This window comes from Gorilla gorilla, chromosome 1 (genome assembly GCF_029281585.2).
Source record: "Gorilla gorilla gorilla isolate KB3781 chromosome 1, NHGRI_mGorGor1-v2.1_pri, whole genome shotgun sequence".
NCBI classification, from domain to species: Eukaryota; Metazoa; Chordata; class Mammalia; order Primates; family Hominidae; genus Gorilla; species Gorilla gorilla.
Genome location: NC_073224.2, coordinates 70,889,850 through 70,912,741, shown reverse-complemented (window position 1 = coordinate 70,912,741; position 22,892 = coordinate 70,889,850). Strand labels below are relative to the sequence as shown.

General features: G+C 36.0%; 1 protein-coding gene across 2 annotated transcripts in view; it reads left to right on the top strand.

Moving 5' to 3' along the window:
• The window catches only part of HMCN1 (hemicentin 1), a 454,854-nt gene that overhangs the window by 111,304 nt on the left and 320,658 nt on the right, over positions 1-22,892 (top strand). For both annotated transcript variants that reach the window (XM_055367497.2, XM_055367502.2), the window contains exons 2-4: positions 1,475-1,545; positions 17,085-17,243; positions 18,332-18,454. In XM_055367497.2, the coding sequence (XP_055223472.2) occupies positions 1,475-1,545; positions 17,085-17,243; positions 18,332-18,454 (353 nt within the window). The remainder of the gene's footprint in view (positions 1-1,474; positions 1,546-17,084; positions 17,244-18,331; positions 18,455-22,892) is intronic.

Below are 22,892 nucleotides of genomic sequence, written 5' to 3'. Positions count from 1 at the left end.
TTTAAAGCTAGAAAACATTTTGTAAAAGCTAAATATTAAGTATCTTTATAATTTTGCATTGTAGTTGCACATTATAGTTTCGAATGAGTCTATATCATCATTACATAAGATAGGAAGCTTCTCATCCACCATGAGAATTTAAGATGATATATCTAAGCACATGGTACCCAGATGAATTTTAATACCATTACTTAAATACATGGATTCTCTCTGGGGAAATATTTGATACCCATAAATGGCCACTTTTAGTTTATCTGTTTTAAGAGTTGATTTATTTTTTAAAGAGAAGAAGCTCTGGGGATTGAAATATTTACTATAGACATGCTGGATCCAACCAAAAATACAAATATATATGTATATACAGATTTCCAAGTTAACCCATGATATCTGGGATCCTTTTATTCACCTGACTTATGATCTAAGTCTTGGCTCTCCAGGGAAGGCAGTGGCCCCAGCTTTTCCTATTGGAAGAAGTGATTTTGTGTAGTACATCTGGGCGGTTGTGAGGATGGCCACAGCCCTGAAGGTAGTTATGGTCAAAGCCAGCTTAGGAGAATGGCGATAGCCAGGCTCAGCCACCCCAGCCATGAGAAAACAAGTTATAGGGACTATTTCCTGCACTGTTAATGTCCTTGCAACTATACATCTCCAAATTCTTTTTCTTTCTTTTCTTTTTTTTTTTTTTGAGATGGAGTCTCGCTGTCTCCCAGGCTGTAGTGCAGTGGCATGAACTCGGCTCACTGCAACCTCCACCTCCTGGGTTCAAGCAATTCTACTGTCTCAGCCTCCCTAGTAGCTGGGACTACAGGCATGTGCCACCATGCCCGGCTAATTTTTTTGTATCTTTTAGTAGAGACGGGGTTTCACCATGTTGGTCAGGCTGGTCTCGAACTCCTGACCTCAAATGATCTGCCCGCCTTGGACTCCCAAAGTGCTGAGATTACAGGCGTGAGCCACCGCATCTGGCCACATCTCTAAATTCTTAAAAACTTATGGGATAGGCAGTGAATGTTCCCTTTTTTCTTCTTTTGTTTAGCACCAAACTTTTTATTTTGGATGAGTTAAGACTTACAGAAAAGTTGCAAACAAATTTACACTTTAAAGTTGGGCAAACTGAATTATAGACGAATAAGTGATTCATCTAAATTCTAACAAAGTGGTGCTTAATAAATATTTACTGATGAGAGTAAGAAAGAACTGGAACTGTGCTCTCCTGATTCTTTGTCCTGTGACTATTTTACTCCTCCTTGCATTTCTTATGGTTAAAAATTCACTCTTTTAGATATGCATACTTTACAGTAAATTATAAGTTATCCTCTGGTAGCTACAAATTGAGAAAGAGTGTTTGGTATTTTACTATTTCTTATTAATAAGTAACCATGTACTGCAAGGTGAAAAGACATCTATAAACACAAGAAAGTCTTTAATGCCATTGATTACTGTTTATTGACCTATGTTATTTTTACCTTCACAGAAATTGGCCCAGTGACAATTACCACAGATCCCAAGAAATTTCAATATGAACTCAGAGAACTGTATGTTCAGGTGAGTGCTTGCTTTCAGTGTTCTCTTGGGGGAATGGAAAATCATGAGCCTTTGGCTGATTTTCTTTATTTTTTAAATCTAAAAGACATAGTTGTTGGCTTTTTAAGGGACCCAATAATTGCCACATCCCCCAGCCCTCGACCTGAGTCTGGAATGAATTGAACAATAGATACAGAAATAGGACAGATGGGGTTTGAAATATCACCAGTTAGTTACTATCTATGGCTGGTTTACACTATCACGGCAGAGTTGAGTAGTTGTAGCAGATTGGTCCTTTAAGGAAAAAGTTTGCTGACCCCTGCTCTAGATAAGTCTTTTTGCTTAGAAATATAAGGAACAGTTAATAATCCTTTTCCCCTAAAATTAATGGCATAACTAAGGTAATTTTGATATTCTATGCTGCTATAAGTCAGCCATATGAAATGTTTGACTGTACATATAACTTGGTTATTAGAGAAGATGAATCACATTGGTTTAAATGTTATTCTGAAAACAGAACTTAGAGATAAAGTTGCTATGCATCTTCTTCTGGTGCTGAATTTATTCATTTAAAAAATGTGCTTTTCCGAGGCTGTTTCACTATACTACCTTCTATGGTCTCTGCCTCCGTTATCCTCAGACTTTTTGGCCACTTCCCATCATTCATCTTGGCGATCGGTACCTGCCTCATTGGCTGCCTTTCCTCCCCAGGACTGCCATTATTCTGAGTGACTTCAACATTTATGAGAATGACCTAGTCAGAATAGTCCCTTTTCAGTTCCTTGACCTACAAGTTATCTTCAATGACCTTTTCTTCACTCTCTCTTAGTCATCTATTTCCACAAACATCCCCTAGATCTTGTTATCATCTGTTTCCTCTCTTAGATAATTCAGACATCTTAATCAACAATTACCTGTGCACTGAGCGGGTTGGTGCAACTTTTTACACTACAACCACTCCCTTACCCTCAGCAAGCACTCCAGTCCACTGACCCCTACACTGTCTCCCAGGCCATCAGATTTCTTATTTTTCACTTCTTCTAATCTAGCTTAGAGTTTTTTTTATCATTTGAACACTGCTTTTTCTCCTTTGTCCATTGCCTTTCTGTTCAAAAGGCATAACCTCATTCCTGAATGACCTCAACTGTCTGCATTATTCATGCTTATCCACGAGTGGCCAAATGTGGTTGAAGTTTCACAACATGACACTTTGAGTCTCTGGTGAATTCATAGCCACCTAACTCAAATGGACTCTTAATACTCCCATGATGTTACTATGTTTCTTTGATCAATAAAATCTTCCTTTCTTCTCAGTGACAATTCCAAATCTTATTCACTCTCCTTTAACCTATATCTCACCATCCTTTTACTACTGGTTATTTCAGCAGATGATCTACTCAGAGCAAGTGACCTCATTTTCACACACAGTCACAAACAAATGAAGTCCTCTGCTTCCTCATATGTAACATATAACCCATTTCCATCCAGCACCTATCCTATCCTTATTCACTTGATCTCAATTCCTTGGCTTTCTTGGGATTTTAACACTATCAAACTGTTTCTCTCAACTGTTAAAGAGTTCCTATTGAGGCTGGGCACAGTAGCTCATGCCTGTAATCCCAGTGCTGCTTTGGGAGGCAAAGGCAGGAGGATCATTTGAGGCCAGGAGTTTGAGACCAGCCTGGGCACATAGTGAGACCCTGTCTCTAAAAAAGAAAAAAAAATTCAGCCGGGCATGGTGGTGCATGCCTGTAGTCCCAGCTACTTGGAAATGTGAGGGTGGAGGATCACTTGAGCCCAGGAGTTTGAGGCTACAATGAGCTATTATGATACTACTACACTACAGTGTGGGTGACAGAGTGAGACCCTGTCTCCAAAAGAAAGCAAAAAAAAAGTTTTCATTGTTTTTTAAATATGTATGTTCAAGTCTCAAAAACATACAAACAAATCCCAACAAACAAAACCATAAAAAACAAAACAAAATAAACAACAAAAAATTTCAGTATTTTTCTCAAGTTCTCTTACAAATAATTTCTATTCTCTCAATTCCCTCAATGCCAACCGCATTGTCTATGTTCACTGCTATCATTTCGTTACTCCCATTTCTGCCATTCACTCTTCAATCTATTTCAATCTAGTTCCCATTCCTCCCACTGTATCAAAGTAGCATTAGCTAGTGACCAGTGATATCCATTTTGCTAAATGCAATGGAAATGTTCCAGTCCTCATCATACTGAATAGACATCTCTGTAGTCTTTGACAACATTGGACTCTCCCTCCTGCTTGACACACTTTGTTCCCTCATCCATGTTTCATTTTTTAATCTCATTTTTCCTACTCAACTTCTTAGGAAACTTCATTTCCTTCCACTTGGCCATTGAATATTGGTGTTCCTCAAGGTTTTGAAACTGGCTCCTTTTTGTTTTCTCATTTTCTGTCCTCTCCTTAGGTAAAATCATCCATACCATGTAAATATGCTTTAGCCTTGACTTCTTTCCTGAGGAACAGACCCTCTTTTCAGTCCTTGGATGTCACAATGGCCTTCTAAAATGAAATTCATGAATGTTCTTTTTCCAGTACCCTAAATGTGGTCCTTAATCCTTGGCTTTTGTCTCCTCCTTGTTACCTTTGTGAATGATGTTATAGTATTCTGGTTACCCAGCCAAATATCTGGATACTTCCTTAATACACCCTGCACTTTTACCCCTTATAGTCAGTCCAACTGTTAGTGAGTGTTGTTTGTAACTTTCTAAATAGCTTTTAAATCAATTGACTCCTCTCCATTTCTTTTGACACCATCTGAGTCCCAATTACCATATCTTTAGTCTAAACGACTAAATTTATACAAAAGTTGGCATTGTAATCTCATTATTGTAGAAATAACTTGGTGTTTTGAGGGGTTGTGTGTATGTCTGTGTGTTGGGGGGGGTGTGTGTTTACACTTTGAATGTTTGACTAATATATAATAAAGTATATATTGTTGATCCCCCAAATCAAAAGCTTCACACATAATTTAAGTTTCCTTAGTAAAGTCTTTTAATAAAATTGACTTTTTAAAAAAGTAGGAATATGATTAAAAATATCTGGAAAAGCATTGTCACATAGCAACATGTAGAGTTATGAAGATGATAGGGTGAGGTCCAGGAGAATAAATGGGTTTAAACTTCGGCAGGTTAAGGTTAGGGGAAAAAGAATGTTTTCTATAGAAGAACAGTTGATAGAATTAACTGTCCTTAGAGAATATGAAATACCCTCAGATAGGCAAAGACTGCTAAAAAGAGGAGAACAAGATAATGATGATTTTAGAAGAATAATTTACTATGCCAATTTGGTGTATACACTTTATCTAATTTCTAGTTTTTTTAAAAAATGCTATTGTATAAAACTGTAACTTTAATTTCTAGATATATAGAGAATTCTTCCATATGAATTTTTAAAAAACATATATGGCTAGAAAAATGAAGAAAGCAAATACATTTTAAAAATAAACCAAAAAAGGAAAGAAAAGGCATTATATGTCATCATGGACATAGATATAATGTAGAGCTATCAGAGGTTTGATTTTCATTTTTGGACATGATTAGACATGATTTAACTTAGAAAAGTAGTTTTAATTTCCATTTAAGTTTTCATAACATGCATTTGCTTACAAATATCCTACACACACACACACACACACACACACACACACACACACACACTTTAAGGGAGGACTGGCTTGTATTTAATTTAGGGAAGAAAGTATGATAAGGCATCTAACTCATAGTATGTATAAACCTTCAAGCAGAACAGTGGCCCAAAGTACAGGCTCAATAAATGTTATCTATTGCTACTACTAGCTCTAGTACTCCAAAGTTCTTTTAAGGGAAATAATCCCCAAATATTTATGTCGTAAATGAGCAACAGTTTTGGAATATGTGCCTTGCAAAAGATTTTGCAAGTGTTTTAAAATCATTTTCTCAATTTATACTCACATAAATATTACTATTTCTTTTTATAAATGAGGAATCTCAAGCTTTTTGATATTAGGTAACATGTCTTACACAGGTCACAAAAATAGCAAGTAGCAAAGCTGGTCTCAAAACAAGGTATTTAATGCCAAAGCCAGTTTCCTTTATTGCTTTGCTACTTTCCTTCTAAATGTCTGTTTAAATAACCTTATTGATCTAATCAAGTTAACATATTTATTTATATAATTTGTATGTTACTTCAAAGTAGGAAAGTAAAGAATTAAAGACAGATGTATGTCTAGGGCTGATCTCATCCTCAACAAAATGAATTTATTTCTCAAATATTTTTACTTCATTTCTATCTCCAATCACTTTGAATAATTGGCCCACCAAAAATTACCAAGTAGCAAATGACAAAGTTAATAATAAAATCACTGGCTTTCCTCAGCAAATGTTCTTGGTACTAAGTATGATAAGCTTATTTAAACTCATGCACACTTTGGGGAAAAACAAGAACAAAATATGTTTAAGATATTGAAAGGTACTGTATGTACTGTAGGTACATTCATAGGTAGTGTTTTGATTTTTGTTTTTAGTGTTGAAATTTCTTTGGACCTGAATGAAGCATCTATTAAAACTTTAGTTTGCAGTTCAAGTTTTCTATTAGAGTTTCTGCTAGAGTAAAGAATTCTCTGAGGGACAAACAATCCTACATCCCCAGAGAACAAGGAATAGAGACTGCGACAAGACAGTGGAGGACAGGAATGGGAATGTTTGACCCTTTTTTAGGTATCCATTTAGGTACCCTATCCAGAAGCAAACACGTTGTTGATATTGTAATGATCTTTTGTGTAAACTTCAAAGGACAAAGAATATTGAAGGCTATTTTGACTGTTGGATTACTTTTTCAAAATGGAATATACAGGTGATTAGAGTGGGGTGGATATTATAATGGGAAGTTTCTTGAATTTCTTTTCAAAGTGTGCATCTATGGGAATATCCTTAAGGGTAAATACATGAGTCATTGCGTGGCAAATATTGCAGATTCCTGTGGCCAAATAACATTTAAGAGAAAGAATACACTAAACTATGATGCCTGGATTCAATCCATATGTGCTGCTTAGGCAACCAACAGATTGTTCTATTCCCCACAATAAGTACTAAATCTGATTTTGTTAGTTTTTAGGTGATGGTAAGGATGGAGATCAAAACAGTTTCCTTGGGAGAAGTGTCCTTGATCTACAGACAGGATTCCTAGAGAAAACTATAAATCTCATTTTTTCAGAGTTGCTAGCAGCTGCAGCTAAAAAACAAACTCATTTTCAGTGAAATGGACATAAAGGAAAATTAGAATATTTTCTCTATCCAAACTGGGTAGGAGCAGTTAGTTCTCAGAAAGCATCTTTTTTTATTCCTAGACCTTAAAAAAAAATTCAGGAGAATTGTGGAGTCCTAGTATTGGAATTGATTTTGAATATCACTTGTCCAGTTACCCTGTCAGATGTTGGAATCCCTTCCAGCAACCTGTCAGTACTCCAGACCTGAGTAACACTAGTTAAAGATTTGATAGCACTGGATTTTGTCACCAGATGATACCTGGGGGACTCCTCTGGAGCAATGTCTGGGGAGCTTCTTTTAATGCTGGAGGCTGGTATCAGCTTTCTTTGGCAGGCATATTACATTATTGAATACTGATTCTGTCATCAGCTAAGTCCCTCAGGTTTCCTTACATAAATGTTTAACTAGGTCTCTATCCTTTTATATTCATGGTGATTTTTTAAAATCCTGATTTATTTGCTCTATCATATACGTAGTCATCGCCTTTAAGATCTTATTTCATCATTTTTTAAATGACTACTAAAAACAATGTAAAATTTGCGTATCTGAAACTTTCTTATAATGTGATGTCTTTGTAAATCATAATGATTTTATTAGTAAAAATGCATTTTTCCATTTTGCCAAGAGAGGAAATTACGCAAGCAGTATAAATATATTTTTACCACATTAAATAGTCACAGCATTCCAATCTTCATTAACTAGCTAATAACAAAGATAATACCAAATGTGCTAGACAGAATGCAGAATCCATATGTGAGTGTTGGAGCAGAAGGAAGAGAGAAATTTCTATGGCTAGTTAGAGTCTGGACTAGCAGAGAGGAAAACCAGAGAAGGATCATAAGAGAGGAAGAACTGGGAGCAAGAAGGTCTGCTCAGAGCAAGTATAGGTATGGTGAATGCTTCCTCCTTGAATAAGCAAATGATGATTGGCTAGTAAGACCTTCTTAGACCCTGTCCCTGCCCCCTCTGGCTCTTGCTCCCTAAGCAAACAAGGGAACCACTTGTTAGGTGGGACCAGGAATCCATTCCAACCAGGGCAATGGCAGTGTCTTAATTTTGAAGGTCACAATAAAAAGATACCGAATCCTTGAAGAGGATAAGAAAGAATTCTCTAAGAAGCTGAGAAGAGGATGGTTACTGAAGGGTGACTGAGAATACTGAGATATAATTTGTTAGTTTCCCATTTTTGCCTACGGTTAACCCTGCCTGCTTCTACATGTCTTCTGATAAGTAGAAGGTATTTTCGTTATTCTTTTTATTCTTGGTTATCTCCATCCTATTTCCCTCTTCAAAGGACCACTTACTGTCCATTATAACTCATGTGAATTATGAAACTTTTGATTTTTTTTTAATGTATTAGGCACAACATTTTCTAATTTGCTAATCAAGATATTGAGTGCCTGGTACATAGTGCAGTTTTTGTAAATATTTTATTTGAAGCAAACTGAACCTTCTCCAAAGACCCAACAAAACATGTCCCCTGAAGACCCACCTAAGCTCTACTAGCTCCCTTGAAAGAAGGTCCAACGAGTTGAAAGATCAGTTGCCGATGAGTTAAATCCTTACCAGTGACAGGTGATAATCTGAAAGCATGGACATTGTTGTAATTGTTACCTTTACTGTGCCTGGAATTGTGGTCAGCAGTTCTTTGATGCTTTAATTTGGATTTCACCTTCTTTGAGCTTGTTTGGTGATCAGTGAATGTGTAGCAAAGAGCAGCATAGTTTGACTGTCTGGGATGTAACATCTTTTATTTAGATTTTGGAGATTTGAGGTTTGGGCTCTGCAATATTCTGATTGTCTCTCAGTACATCCCTGCAATATATTCTACAAGTAATAAAAGCCAGCACATGTCACTGATGAACTCTGTAATTATTCTAATTTGTTTTATATTTGCTTCTATGCAACTTTAAATTTGATTCAATGTAATTTAATGGTTTTCACATGTACATCCTGTTTTCTTGGTAAAAGAATTGCACAACTGTATTTTAAGAAAGAGAGCTGAGAGTTGTAAAATTTTGTTCAGCTTTAGACTAGGCGTGGTGGCTCACGCCTGTAATCCCAGCACTTTGGGAGGTTGAGGTGGGTGGATCATCTGAGTTCACGAGTTTGAGACCAGCCTGGCCAACCTGGTGAAACGCTGTCTCTACTAAAAATACAAAAATTAGCCAGGCATGGTGGCGGGCACCTGTAATCCCAGCTACTCGGGAGGCTGAGGCAGGAGAATCTCTTGAGCACCAGAGGTGGAGTTGCAGTGAGTGAGATCGCGCCACTGCACTCCAGCCTGGGCGACAGAGCTAGACCCTGTCTCAAAAAAAAAAAAAAAAAAAAAGGAATTTTTTTTGTTGTTGTTCAGCTTGATACTGAGTTGCATACCTAAATTTTATAGGTAAGGGACAGATTACACAAATAAGACATTTCACACATCGGTGTTCCCTGTGAAAAGGATGTAGTCTGACTTTGAAACTAAGTGCAAACTCTAGTAGGTTACACTCATGTTAGAATAAGGGTAAATATTGTAATGCCAATAAGAATTATTTTGAACTTAGTCATGAGTCTATAAAAAAGTTTCAATTTTTATTGTTTAGACTTAGGCATCTGGAAAACAACTGATATAAAAACGAGTTCAATGAAAAGACGAGAATAGAAGAATTGAAATAGGTTGACTAGAAGATAAATGATAAGGCATGGGAGCATGCTTGCTCTGAGATTAACATTCTTGGGTCTCTCTGGTCCATCATTTGATGTAGATTTTCCCATTAGGGTTCGAACAGGGACTTCATTTTTTTTCCAACTCCTCTCACAGTTTAAAGTTTCAGTTTATTCCAGTGCCGTTCCTACACTCTCTTGTATTTAGAAAAGACAGCAAGATAATCTGTGTTTTAATACTCCCTTGAATGATAAGATTTCTATTCATTCTTATTTAATCTTGTTTTCCAGGAATTCATTTTGTAAACATAATTATCACCATAACTCTGAAGTTACAGTTTTTTAAAAATATTTTTTATTCCAGGAGCAACATTTACTGTGAAAGCTCACATGCTTCTGTTTTTTCTTAGTACACGTTTTTCTATCTGAAAGGTCTTTGGCAATTTAGTAAATTGTAGGCATCAGTAGAATTATAAAGATAAAATGTCAATCAAAATATTGAGCAGTACTGTGCATACCGATACTAATTATCTATATTTCAGGGTTCAAATAAAAGCACAGGTTAACAAACTCAGACCCTTTCTAAAATGCATTTAGGGAGCTGTCTAATTCTATGCATTATACAGTTCATCTCCATTATACCTTTCATTTGTGTGTGTGTGTGTGTGTGTGTGTGTGCATGTTTCTGTGGTTTTAGGAAATATAGTTACATAGCCATGTTGGTTTTATCGTGTTGATTATTCATCCTGACTGTATGCCAGGACAGAGAGGGGTGTGGGGGAGAGATCAAACATAGGGGGAGTTAGCTTTATACACTTGTACTTTTAGAAGGTTTAGTTCTGGAATTGTATTACTCGAAATGGGATGGGCTAGGCTTAAGTCAAGCTCAGGCTGAGTATGTTAAGTGTACCTAGAATATGTCAAGATTGCTTTGCAAAATCTTTCACCCATGTACTCACTAGTCATTTATCCATTCATTCATCAAACAACAATGGAACACCTACTAAGTACTTCAAAAAACAGAGATCTAGTAGGAGGAAATGTAAATTATAATACATCTTATTAAATACCACAAAAGAAGAATAAACAATATTCTGTAGGTATCTAGAAGAATGGAATTTTCTTCCTCTGATTATACAGTGTCTCTGAAAGCTACTTGCTTATAGTCACAGAAGTTCAAGAAGGTAATAAAATGCCTCACGGGAGTTTGCATGAATTTTCAGGCCAGGCATAATTAAGTTCAAATCTCTGCTTTTTCACTTACTAGTTGTGTGACCCTGAGAAAGGATTTTCAAAAGTTAGTACTCTGTCAATAAAACATGTTAAAAGTGATACTTACCTTATCCATTGATGTAAAGAATAAATAACATAGTGTTTGTGACAATACTCTCTCAGCACTTGGCTCAGAGTAGACATTTATTGAATTAACACAGGTAAAGTGTCTTATTACCGAGAAAAGTACTGATTAAATCAATAAGACCTTTTATAGATTTAAATTCTTCAGTTGTAACTTCTTCCATCATAAATGTTTATGGATTATGATTTTACATTTCTTCTATTTGGTATTCAGGTCAAAATGAAACTGCTGCAGACGTTTAAAGGATTTATTTTATTTATTTATTTATTTATTTATTTATTTATTTTTTGAGACAGGGTCTTACTCTGTAGCCCAGGCTGGAGTGCAGTGGCATAATCATGGTTCACTGCAGTCTCCACCTACCGAGAGCCTTCTGAGTAGCTGGGACCACGTGCCAGCTATATGCCACCACACCCAGCTAATTTTTTTTTTTTTTTTTTTTTTTTTTTTTAGAGACGGGGATTTCCTCTGTTGCACAGGCTGGTCTTAAGCTCCTGGGCATAAGAGATCTGCCCTCTTTGGCCTTCCAAACTGCTGAGATTACAGATATGAGCCACCATGCCTGGCCAGCATTAATTTTTTTTTCTTAAGTTTGGAAATAAAACTTACAAGAGTTTGTTCTTATAGTTTCAGTCACATTTCCATTACCTCCAATTTTTAAATCAGCTGACACAAATCAACTTACAGTCTCTGACTTTGTGAGGCTTATTTATAAAAATGAACAATTTTAGCAATGCTTCTGCAGCCTAGTCCTGTTCTGCTAAAGCTAAACTTAAAGATCAGAAAGTCAGTTGATGATTTGAGAGAAACACTATAAAGAAACCAGTGGGTTAAATGTGTGTGTGTGTGTGTGTGTGTGTGTATGTATACATATATGATAAAGTTTGATATATGTGTGTGTATATATATAATCCTTGTTTATAAACTTTGTGTGTATGTGTGTGTGTGTATATATATATATATATATATATATAAGCAAAGGGAATAATTTGTAGATTTTTGGAGTAAGTTGTACCTTGATTCTTGATCCTTAGTAAATTAAAGCAATTTAAATTTTGCCTCTAATAACTTCTACCAGGAAAGAAAGTTCATGAAAGACTTAATCAAAGCAACAACCTTACAATTAACAGTCTAAAATTAAGTCTACATAAGTCAATCAAATATATTATTCTAAAGTAGTGCTGTCCAACAAATAATGTGAGCTACGTATGTAATTTCAAAAGCAGTTGAAATTAATTTCAATAATCTATTTACTTAACTGAATATATCCAAAATATTTTGATATGTTATCAATATAAAAATTAGCATTTCTTTAGTTTTTTAATTTAAATTTTAATTAAAATTTAAAAATTCACTTTCTCATTTTCACTAGCCACATTTCAAGTGCTTAATAGCCACATGAGGCCAGGTAGTGGCTACTGTGTTAGTGCAGAGGTAAAGCATTTCTTCCATAGATCATTTTATTTATTATTATTATTATTTTGAAATGGAGTCTCGCTCTGTCACCCAGTCTGGAGTGTAGTGGTGCGATCTCGGCTCACTGCAACCTCCGCCTCCTGGGTTCAAGCAATTCTCCTGCCTCAGCCTCCTGAGTAGCTGGGACTAGGCGCACGTTGCCATGCCTGGCTAATTTTTTTTTTTAATTTTTTATTTTAGTAGAGACAGGGCACCGTGTTGCCCAGCCTGGTCACGAACTCCTGAGCTCAGGCAGTCTGTGTGCCTCAGCCTCCCAAAGTGTTGGGATTACAGGTGTGAGCCACCGCACCCAGCCTCATAGATCATTTTAATGGCCACTTGTGATTTAAAATTATTAGAAAACCGAACTGAAATATCAGATAGAGAGCTTTTATAACAAGATAATACTGTATGTTAACTTCTTTTGGAAAAAGAATAAACTTATTTTTCTTTTCAGGACCTTCTATCCACAATGAGATAAACACATAGCTTTATTAAGATATGAATTATTAGTTAACATTTACTTTTAATTTTCAGTTAGCTAGAAGCAGAAAGGTAATAATTTAAATATACTGTATTATTTTGTGAAGAATTTTATTCCTGAGAACACTTATAATCAATATGATTACAATATAATCTGTGTTTGCAGATTATATTGCAAATGTGAAATTTGGGGCAGAATAGTCATTTTTATTATAAAGACTGCACTGATTTCCATAGCAGGAAAAATATAATTAAGCTACATAGAGCACTCCTGAAGGATATATAAGCACATCCAGTCTTGGCTTCTGACATGTGTGAGTCAAAGTGTTTCTTTTTTAAACATTTATTTATTTTTTTAAGAGATAGCTTGCTATGTTGCCCAGGCTGGATGGGAATCCCTGGTTTCAAAGGATCCTCCCACCTCAGCCCCCCAAGTAGCTGGGACAACAGGCATGCGCTACCATGCCTGGCTTAAAATGTTCTCTTTTTACTTGACATTCTCCAATTTTCCTGGCTGCTTTGAGACTTTTTGTTAGTTCTTTCATAAAAGTCAAATAATTCATTTTAGAGTATATGATATTATAAAAGTCCAAGAAATAAAAGGATATTTGTGAAATTCTCTGTGGGGTTTTAGTTGTGTCAGCTCACCAAACTCTTTCCTTTGATTATTAACCAATATTAAGCTTCATATACATAAAGCTCCAATGTTTCACAAAGTGGCTTTTTTTTTTTTTCCAGGAAAATAAGGTGCTTCTAATACTTACAGAAAAGGTTGTTGACCATCTTGATTTTATTAATATGTGGTTAAACTGCTTTATTCAAATTTATAGGCTGAAAAATGTTTGTAGTCTTAGAGACCCTATTTCAGTACATGATTTTTTTAGGGCTGCATTCAATTTTAGGTTGAGCTTGAAGTTCCTGGGAGATTCCAATGGGATTAATTCATCTGGAGTCCTTTCAAGGATTCTAGTGGTCTCTACAGTCTACTCCTGGGTAATGTTTCAGGATTCCTAGGGAAGTAGGCATCTATAGGTCCTCTTAGGGCAAATTTATACCCAAGTCAAACGGCTCAGAGAGGATCTCTCACTCAATAACTGGACAAGGTTTATCATTCCTTCTATTCCTAATATGTGCCTTTAGATATTTCTTAGCTGTCCTCATGTTTGGCCCATAGACAGAAAACTTCTCCTAGTATGTTGGTACACACATGACAATTAGTAAAAGATATTTAATCTCTCCTTAGAATTATACTACCATGGAGTTGTATTGTGTACTTGACCATTCAACAAATGCTTGTAGAATGGATAAATTATATTGTGGTTCACACTCGGGTGCACAGTGTCATGCGCAGTTGAGGAATGTTTTTCTCTAAGCTTCTGAATATACAATAGGAATTTAAATTTTTTTAAGCATCCCAGAATATCCATTACAGATTATACAAAATTGGCTGCAAGTAAAGATTATTTCTATCCAATATACCAAAATTACTAACATGTCTGTCTATTTCCCACTTTCCTATTACATAAATTTTCATTCAAGGTCATTGTTGCACATGATAACCCTCCAAATAACTGTTATGCAAAGGAAATATGTTAAGTACCACTAAAGTGTAAAGCATAGTAGAATACATCTGAAGAGTGAGTAAGCACATTTGACTGGAAACAAAGCTTTAAAGAGGGGAAGGCATATTATCTCAACCATTGTGAGATAATAGTTTAATCTGAAAAATATTTACTCAGTCATTAAGCCAGCATTGTGCTATGAACTGAGGATTCAAGGACTCAGCAAAGCACAGTTCCTTGCCATCAATGAGCTTATACAATAATGGAAGAATTTAGACATGCATATTTTGTTGAGAAGTGTTTAACGGTAGAGATAGAGCAGTAGAAAGACTACTTGAATGAAAATTGTTATGGCATTAAGGTGTGAAGCAAGGGGAATATTAAAAATTCCCTATTTTAATATTAAACATTTATAATATTAAAAATTCTATAAAAAAAGAATCTCAGCTTAAAGGGAGCAATTTGTGGAGAAGGAGCAACAGGAGATAGAAAGATTATTTGATCCAACACAAGTAGTGAAATATTTTAAGTAGGAACGTGATGTATATAGCTCTTTACTGCAGGCAAAATAAAGTTAAGTGGAAGAAAAAGCAGAAAATCAGATAGGAGTTTGTACATGTAATAAAATTAGTGATAAGAAAAGTGACTAGTGGGAAGTGAAGAGAAAGGGAAGGGACAGATTTATGGAAGTCGAATGAATGACCACTGATTAGATGAAAGAAGAAGGAGGAGTCAAAAATGACTCAGGTTTTGAAACTAAATATCTATGCAGATAGCACGGTTAACAAAACTAGGGATGACACAGCAGAAAATATGAGTTCTGTTTTAAATGCACTAAATTGGAGAGGCATATAGAACACCCAGGAATAGAGGTCTAACAAGAAATTGAAAATGTAAAGTTAGAACTTGAGAGATAAGTATGGTCAAAAGATACAAATATACAAGTTGTTGAGAGCGGTGTTATTTGTTAAACTAAATGCCTCAAAAATGCATATAAGTGATAGGAGGTAGGAGATAAGTTCTGCAAAAAGAGAAAGGACTGCTAACTCGATAACATTTTGGGGAATCTATGGCTGGTATATTTTCCAAAGTGAAGATCAGGTTACTACATCTTCTAGTCCCATGCAATTAGGAAAGTGACCTAATATTTAATGAATCTCTCAGTTTTAGAGTCAATTTTTAACACCTGATGCTCTGTTTCAACCTATTTAACAAATAATGCTCAAAGGCTGTAAGTTTTGATCAGGATCCAGTACAAGAAAAGATTCTCCACTTCATCCAGGCTAGCTACATTGTAAACTATTCTAATACTTGATTCTTATGACCCTGATTAGATCTATGGTGTTCACGGTATCTGTATCAGAATATGAAACTGCTGGAGCCTGCTGAAAGACCCAATAGGAAAATCAAATAGGATTTCCAGAGTTTAATGATAAAGCCTTACTCCTTTCATAAATAACTATTTTCTTTCTGAGAAAGAGCTCTTACTTGTTGCACTCTGCTGCCATAAAGCCCACATGATCCCAAGCTGCCCTGCTTTTTATGTGATTGCTTATTCTAGGCCCTGACCTCCTTCAGGACAAGGTATTTTAGCTTATTTGTTGTTGGATGCCCAAATCTCAGCAGGGTGTTCAGCAATTATGTATTAATTGCTCAAATTATATTGATCAAAAGTCCATTCCCTTGGCCCTATAGTTATTGCTGTCAGTTTGTCTGTTTGTCTATCTACCATTTATAATGGAGAAGTAAAATTTGAAAGAGCACTAATATTTCAACAGCAGTGAAATGGTTGACTAAAGTATGGAATATAGACATAATAGAATGTTATGCCATTATTCAAACCTGTGGTTTTAAACAATGCTGATGACATGGAAACAAACAGGATATAATTCTGAATCTAAAATATAATGTATAAAAGTGTAAATACAGCAAACTCACAATTTCATGTACCAATCCACATAATTATGAAGGAAATAAATGTGACAAGAATTGCTCTGAGGGTGGGAACAGTTTTTGTTTAGGAAAACATATTGAGCCTATTCAAGTAGAAAATAAAACACAGAGATTATAGGTTAATAGGAAAAATGAAACAGAGTCAGAGTGAAAAGAATGACAAACAGAATGCATTTTATGTCAGATAGTCAGGGAAAGTTTCTCTGGTAGGTATGAAGTGAGCAGAAGTTTGAAGGAGTATGGAGACATGCCATGCTGGAATTATTTAGTAAAGAGTGTGATGGAGTAGAGAGATCACCTTGGTTAGTTCCCAGGTGAGTAGTTAGCCTTAGCCATGGGTGCATAGCCATGAGTGCAAGCAAGTGCTTCACGATTAAGGCAGGCATCTGGCTGCTTCTGCAGATAGGTTAACAGGTATTGTGGTGGGAGCTTATGAACATTCTCTTCTGATTGCTTCTGTCTTCTCAATACAATAAGCAAGGTCATCAAATAAGACTGAGAAAAAGTAAGAGAAGAGGGGGTGTATGAGATCATCGTGTAAGAGAGGGCAGAGTGAATAGACATTTAATTTTTAAAATATATAGCTATTATTTTGTGTGTTTTGGGTGAATTTCTAACTTATCCTTAAGTACACATTTTTCTAGTTCATATCACTTTACATGTCTTCCATCCCTTCTTGAACAAAGTGCCAAACTGACAGAAAATAAAAAGGAAAACTTGCTCGTTCTAAAACTCCCAAAGCACCTTGTTATAACCAAAATATTCAATTGTTTTTGCTGATGACGTAATTGAATTTTTCTCTCCACTCAACAGGGTGGTGGTGATTGCCCAGAAATGAGTATCGGAGCTATAAAAATTGCCTTGGAAATTTCTCTTCCTGGTTCTTTCATCTATGTTTTCACTGATGCTCGGTCCAAAGATTACCGGCTCACCCATGACGTGCTGCAACTTATCCAACAGAAACAGTCACAAGTGAGTAAGAATCAACCCCAAACGTTTCTGTCTAAATGCAGTATGTAAGAGATTGCTTGTTCTCTTTGACTCTTCCATGTGTGGTCAATAACAATAATTATAACTATCTATCCACATGTATGTTCTCCAATATGTATATGTCATCTGATTTAAACATATTAAACATATATGTGATAGTTATACATACCATATGAATGTCTTGGTTTTCAGTATGGAGAAGACATGATTGGGGATTAATTAAGGTACTTGTTATCATCTTTTCCTTATAACTGACAAAACACAGGCCTAACCAAAAAAGGCTTATATTCCAATGTTATCTCCGATGTGGAATCATGCCTGAGTCAGAGTTATTCATTGTATCAGCTGTTGCTGCATGACAAACTTTTCAAACACTCAATGGCCTAAAACAATAAGCATTTATTTCTCACATGTTCACAGAACTCAGTTGATCTAGGCCAGGCTTGCTCACTGGTGTGTCTAGGGAATAGTGTGGGTTTTGCTTATCTAAGCTTGACTGTCAGGAGACCTGGCTTTGCCTCATAGTTGTCTTACCCTCTTTTTGAGACCAGTAAGTTAGTTTAGGCATGTCCTTCTCATGGCCATGGCAGAAACACTTGAGAGCAAATGGAAATACACAAGCCCTCTTGGGTCTCAGCCCAGAACTTGTAGAATGTCATTTTTGCCTCATGCTATTGGCCAAAGGAAGTCACATGGACAAGCTTAGATTCACAGATGACAAAATAAGCTCTACCTCTTTTATGAGAAGAATTCAGAATCTTTTGACTGAGTGATACAGGGAGGGGTGAGGAATTGAGGTCATTCTCTGATCTAGCATAGTCATGGTCTCACTTCTACTTCTACAGCTTTTAGCCTACACTTCTAAAATATAAATCACTATGTTCCTATCTGGGTTCACTATTAAACAGAGTATAAAGTCAATAATTATATAAGCATATACACACACACACACACACACACTCACATATTCTACTTGCCCAGTAATGTAACACAATAGGTAGTCAATACACATATTTTTTTATTTCTGGAAACCCTTTACACTGTTTCTTTTTTTTTTTTTTTAATCATAGGTGGTATTTGTTCTGACTGGAGACTGTGATGACAGGACCCATATTGGATATAAAGTCTATGAAGAAATTGCCTCTACAAGTTCTGGTCAAGTGTTCCATCTGGACAAAAAACAAGTTAATGAGGTCAGTTTAATAAAGGGAGTCTACTTTATTACCAGCTGCCTTATCAAAATCAGTTAGGCCAGCCTAATTATGACAGATTTGATTTCAAAAACAATTTTAACCAAAAGGTATAACTCCAAGGCCACAGTTCAATAAAGGCATTGAATAATGTGAAGTAATATAGGTATATTTATTTAATGTTAATTTTTAGATTGTATTACTTATAGCAACAAACTGCTAAATTTAATTGAATTTAACTGCTTAATTTTATTGGAATCAAAAATTTTTGTAGTTGTTCAGTAAGGTCAATTTGTGTTTTTGATGAATAACTTTCATATAACTATTAAAATGAGGCTGAACTGGTTACTGAAGTAGAATGCGAAAAAGTTAATTATTGAGCAAAATTCTGATGAGGTTTGGTTTCTAAGATTAAAAGTAAAAAACTATGACTAGTAACTAGTTATCAAAAAACTGATAATATTTATAAATTATATTGTAAGAAAATTTAGTATTTTCTTAAAAAGTCCTTTAGATAGGTTTGTCATAATTTTTTTTTTTGTTGTTGTTGAGGTGAAGTCTCACTCTGTCACCTAGGCTGGAGTGCAGTGGCACAATCTCAGCTCACTGCGAGCTCTGCCTCCTGGGTTCACGCCATTCTCCTGCCTCAGCCTCCCGAGTAGCTGGGACTACAGGCGCCCACCACCACGCCCGCCTAATTTTTTTTGTATTTTTAGTAGAGACGGGGTTTCACCATGTTAACCGGGATGATCTCAATCTCCTGACCTCGTGATCCGCCCGCCTCGGCCTCCCAAAGTGCTGGGATTACAGGCATGAGCCACCGCGTCTGGCCCATAATTTCTTCTTTGTCCATTTTGCTGTCTTTCCTTGGCCTCACTCATAATGATGTTTTTTTTAAACCTGTTTATGTATTTGACTCTTATTTAAGTTTCTAGGAACATACCAATACAAAGATAAGGGTTTTTTAAAATTTATTTTTATTTTTTGTTTAGTCCTTTTTTTTTTTTAAGTTCTGGGGTACATGTGCGGGATATGCAGGTTTGTTACATAGGTAAACGTGTGCCATGGCATAATTCATATTTGATTCATGTGGTCACTGTATCTCTACAAGTTCTATTAATTTCATGACAGACTCCTTTGTGTCTTAAATGAAATGGTTCAGTAGTTCTCTTATAGCTAAAGAGTTCTTATTATATCAAGGTGGAACTAATAGGACATTACAAATTTCTAGAGCAAAGAATCTAGCGAAAAATTTTTTTAATCAACATATTGAAATAGATTTATAAAATTAATCTGAAAAATGTATTCTTGGAAGAAACAGTTTTAGAGAGGGTTATGGCTTAGGTTTATATTGTGTGCACTCTAGTGACTCAGAAATTCCTGGGAAGGGTCTGATGACTACACAGGGAGCCCTCAACAGTTAATTTGCCTCAATGTTTGCAGGAGAATTTGGGAACCTGGGAAGAAAGGGATTGGGGAACAGTGCAGGACTCTCTCAGACACTGGGTTCCTTGTCTTATCTCATACACTGTACTTGAACCTAAAGAAGGAAAAACTGCTCATAGAAATTGTCTTCAACCTGGAATTCTGTAAGACTCTAGGGTACAGTGAAAAGCATTAAGTGGGACTTAAGTGAGGAAGAATAGCATTCTCTCTTACATCAGCTTGTATATCACTTGCTTAGAGTTTTGTGAGTTTCTGGGTGGGAGGTGGTGGTGGTGTGCAGTGCACAGAGATAGATTGTTGGGGCCAGTATGCTGAATATGCCATGCCTAGTGGACATGGTCATTCCCAGCAGAAGTATTACAGAAGAGGCAAGAAGACACATGGCTGGCACCTAAGCTTTTGAAAGAATAGTTGCTCAATGGGACCTGTTTGTGAGCAGTCAGACACCACTTAGAGATTCCCAAAACAGGCTGAGCGCAGTGGCTCACGCCTGTAATCACAGCACTTTGGGAGGCCGCAGCAGGTGGATCACAAGGTCAGGAGTTCGAGACCAGCCTGGCCAACATGGTGAAAACCCATCTCTACTAAAAATACAAAAATTAGTTGGGCATGGTGGCACGTACCCATAGTCCCAGCTACTCGGGAGGCTGAGGCAGGAGAATCACTTGAACCCGGGAGGTGGAGGTTGCAGTGAGCTGAGACCACACCACTGCACTCCAGCCTGGGCAACTGAGTGAGACTCCATCTAAAAAAAAAAAAAAATTCCAAAACAAATGGGGTTAAATTTAAGGAGAACCATAGGACTTTATTAGTAGTGGGTTTCACAGCCAGAAAAACAACAACAACAACAACAAAAAAAGTGTGTCCTGGGAATGTGACTCCATTTATATCCACATACCCAAGGAAAATTGAGTTACATATAACTGAAATAATATAGTGCCTTTAATGGAGAAACTAAGCCCTATAGAGAAACTATAAGCCCTAGAGCGTTTATTAAATGGCATGTGATATTGTTTCGCTGTGTCTCCCCCCACTGCCCCCCAATCAGTTCTCATCTTACATTGTAGTTCCCATAATCCCCACATGTCATTGGAGGGACCTCATCAGAGGTAATTAGATTATGAGGGCAGTTCCCCCATGCTTTTCTCATGATAGTGAGTGAGTTCTCACAAGATCTGATGGTTTTATAAGGGGCCTTTCCCTGCTTCACTCAGCACTTCTCTCTCCTGCCACTGTGTGAAGAAGGATGTGTTCGCTCCCCCTTCCGTCGTGATTATAAGTTTTCTGAGGCCTCCCCAACCATGCAGAACTGTGAGTCAATTAAGCCTCTTTCATTTATTAATTACCCAGTCTCCGACAATTCTTTATAGCTGCATGAGAAAGCACTAATACAGCATGATATTTTACATAATTTTTATAGTTCTAATAATTTTTAATAATTCTGACAATTATCAGATAATTTGTAAGAAGAATAATTTATAAAAATTTGGTGTAAATTCAGAAAATTTTATAAATATGGATATATTACAGAAACTTAACCCCCTGGCTTGTTGTTAGTGTTTCTCTCCTGGATCATCAACTGATATTCTAATCTTTAAATTTAGCTATTGCAGAATAGCACTAGAGAGAAGCATTGCTAAAGTTGTCCATTTTTATAAACTAGAGTTTGATGCCAACAATAGGGCTGAGGCTTTATTTATCTATCCATCATAGCAATTCTAACCACCTCACCAATTGTTGCAGGAAAGGATGTTTCACTTACTTTGGGCTAATGAGACCAAAGGAATTTTAGCTAGGAGTATTTTGGATTAAGTTAACAATCAAACCCATCCTACTGCTAAACCTCCAGAGTTCAGGAAATTATCTTTTTGTTCAAGCCAATTTGAGTTGAGTATTCAGTTACCTTAAAGTAAATGCATCTTAAATGATAAAACTTGTATATTTCTTTGTGACATGGGATCTGTGAGTCCCAGTTTCCCTGTTTGTAGAATGGAGATAATAGAATTATCCTTTTCAGAAATTTGCTCTGAGGTTAAGTGAGATAATGCACTTAAATGTTCCACACAAGTTCTGGCACAGAGTAGTGCCCAGTAAATATTAACTAGTGTTATTATAACACTGGTAGTGTTGGTATTATGCTTTTAAAGTGGGGAAAATTGTGCCATCATGTTTGCTAGAAATTAGATGTCTGATTGTTACTGGGAAATAAATCTGAGTAGAAGAATCCAGGAAGAGGCTGGACACTTTTCTTTTTTCACTGTGTGTGAAAAAAAAAATATTGTGAAGCTCCTACTGGAACTGTACAAGTCAATATATTCCTTAAAGAAAGCTACCACCACAGAAGATTTTATTAATAGGAAGCATTGTGACAGTGTTAAAATTGGATTTGCAAAATTTTTGGCATGTAATTTAGTCATTTCTTTTTTCTCACTGTTCCAAATTATTCTATTATGTAAACATTACGAACTCTAGGGAAAATAGATGCTATACTGGTGTCTTCACATTTAATAGACATAAGAACTTCAAGGAAGCCACACATGCACTGAGTCCTTTCATTTTACTCAAGACTCTTCATCTACTGTTCCTAAAGGAAAGTGTAGTGTTACATTTTACTCTCTTAACCTATTTAATCAGTTTCTTAACCTGGGGGATATATTTTATATAAACTCACTCAAGTTAAAGTGAAGTTTTTACTGCGTTCTGTTTTTTTTTTTTTTTTTTTTTTTTAAACTGATTAAATAGAAGATCTAGGACTGTTTCATCTTTATTTAACATAAAAGGGAAACCAAAGTGAAGAAATTATTTGGCCAAGCATCAGTGGTCTATAAATCACTGTATGGTATTACATTTTGGAAACACAATTTACAATACATCTCAAGGATGTCCTTAATTCACCTTTGAATACAGACAAGGAACTAAACTATTGCAGTATTATTCCATTGTTTATATGCTAGGTGGGTTGTCAGTTGATTTAATTAATGCTTCCTTTTGGTGT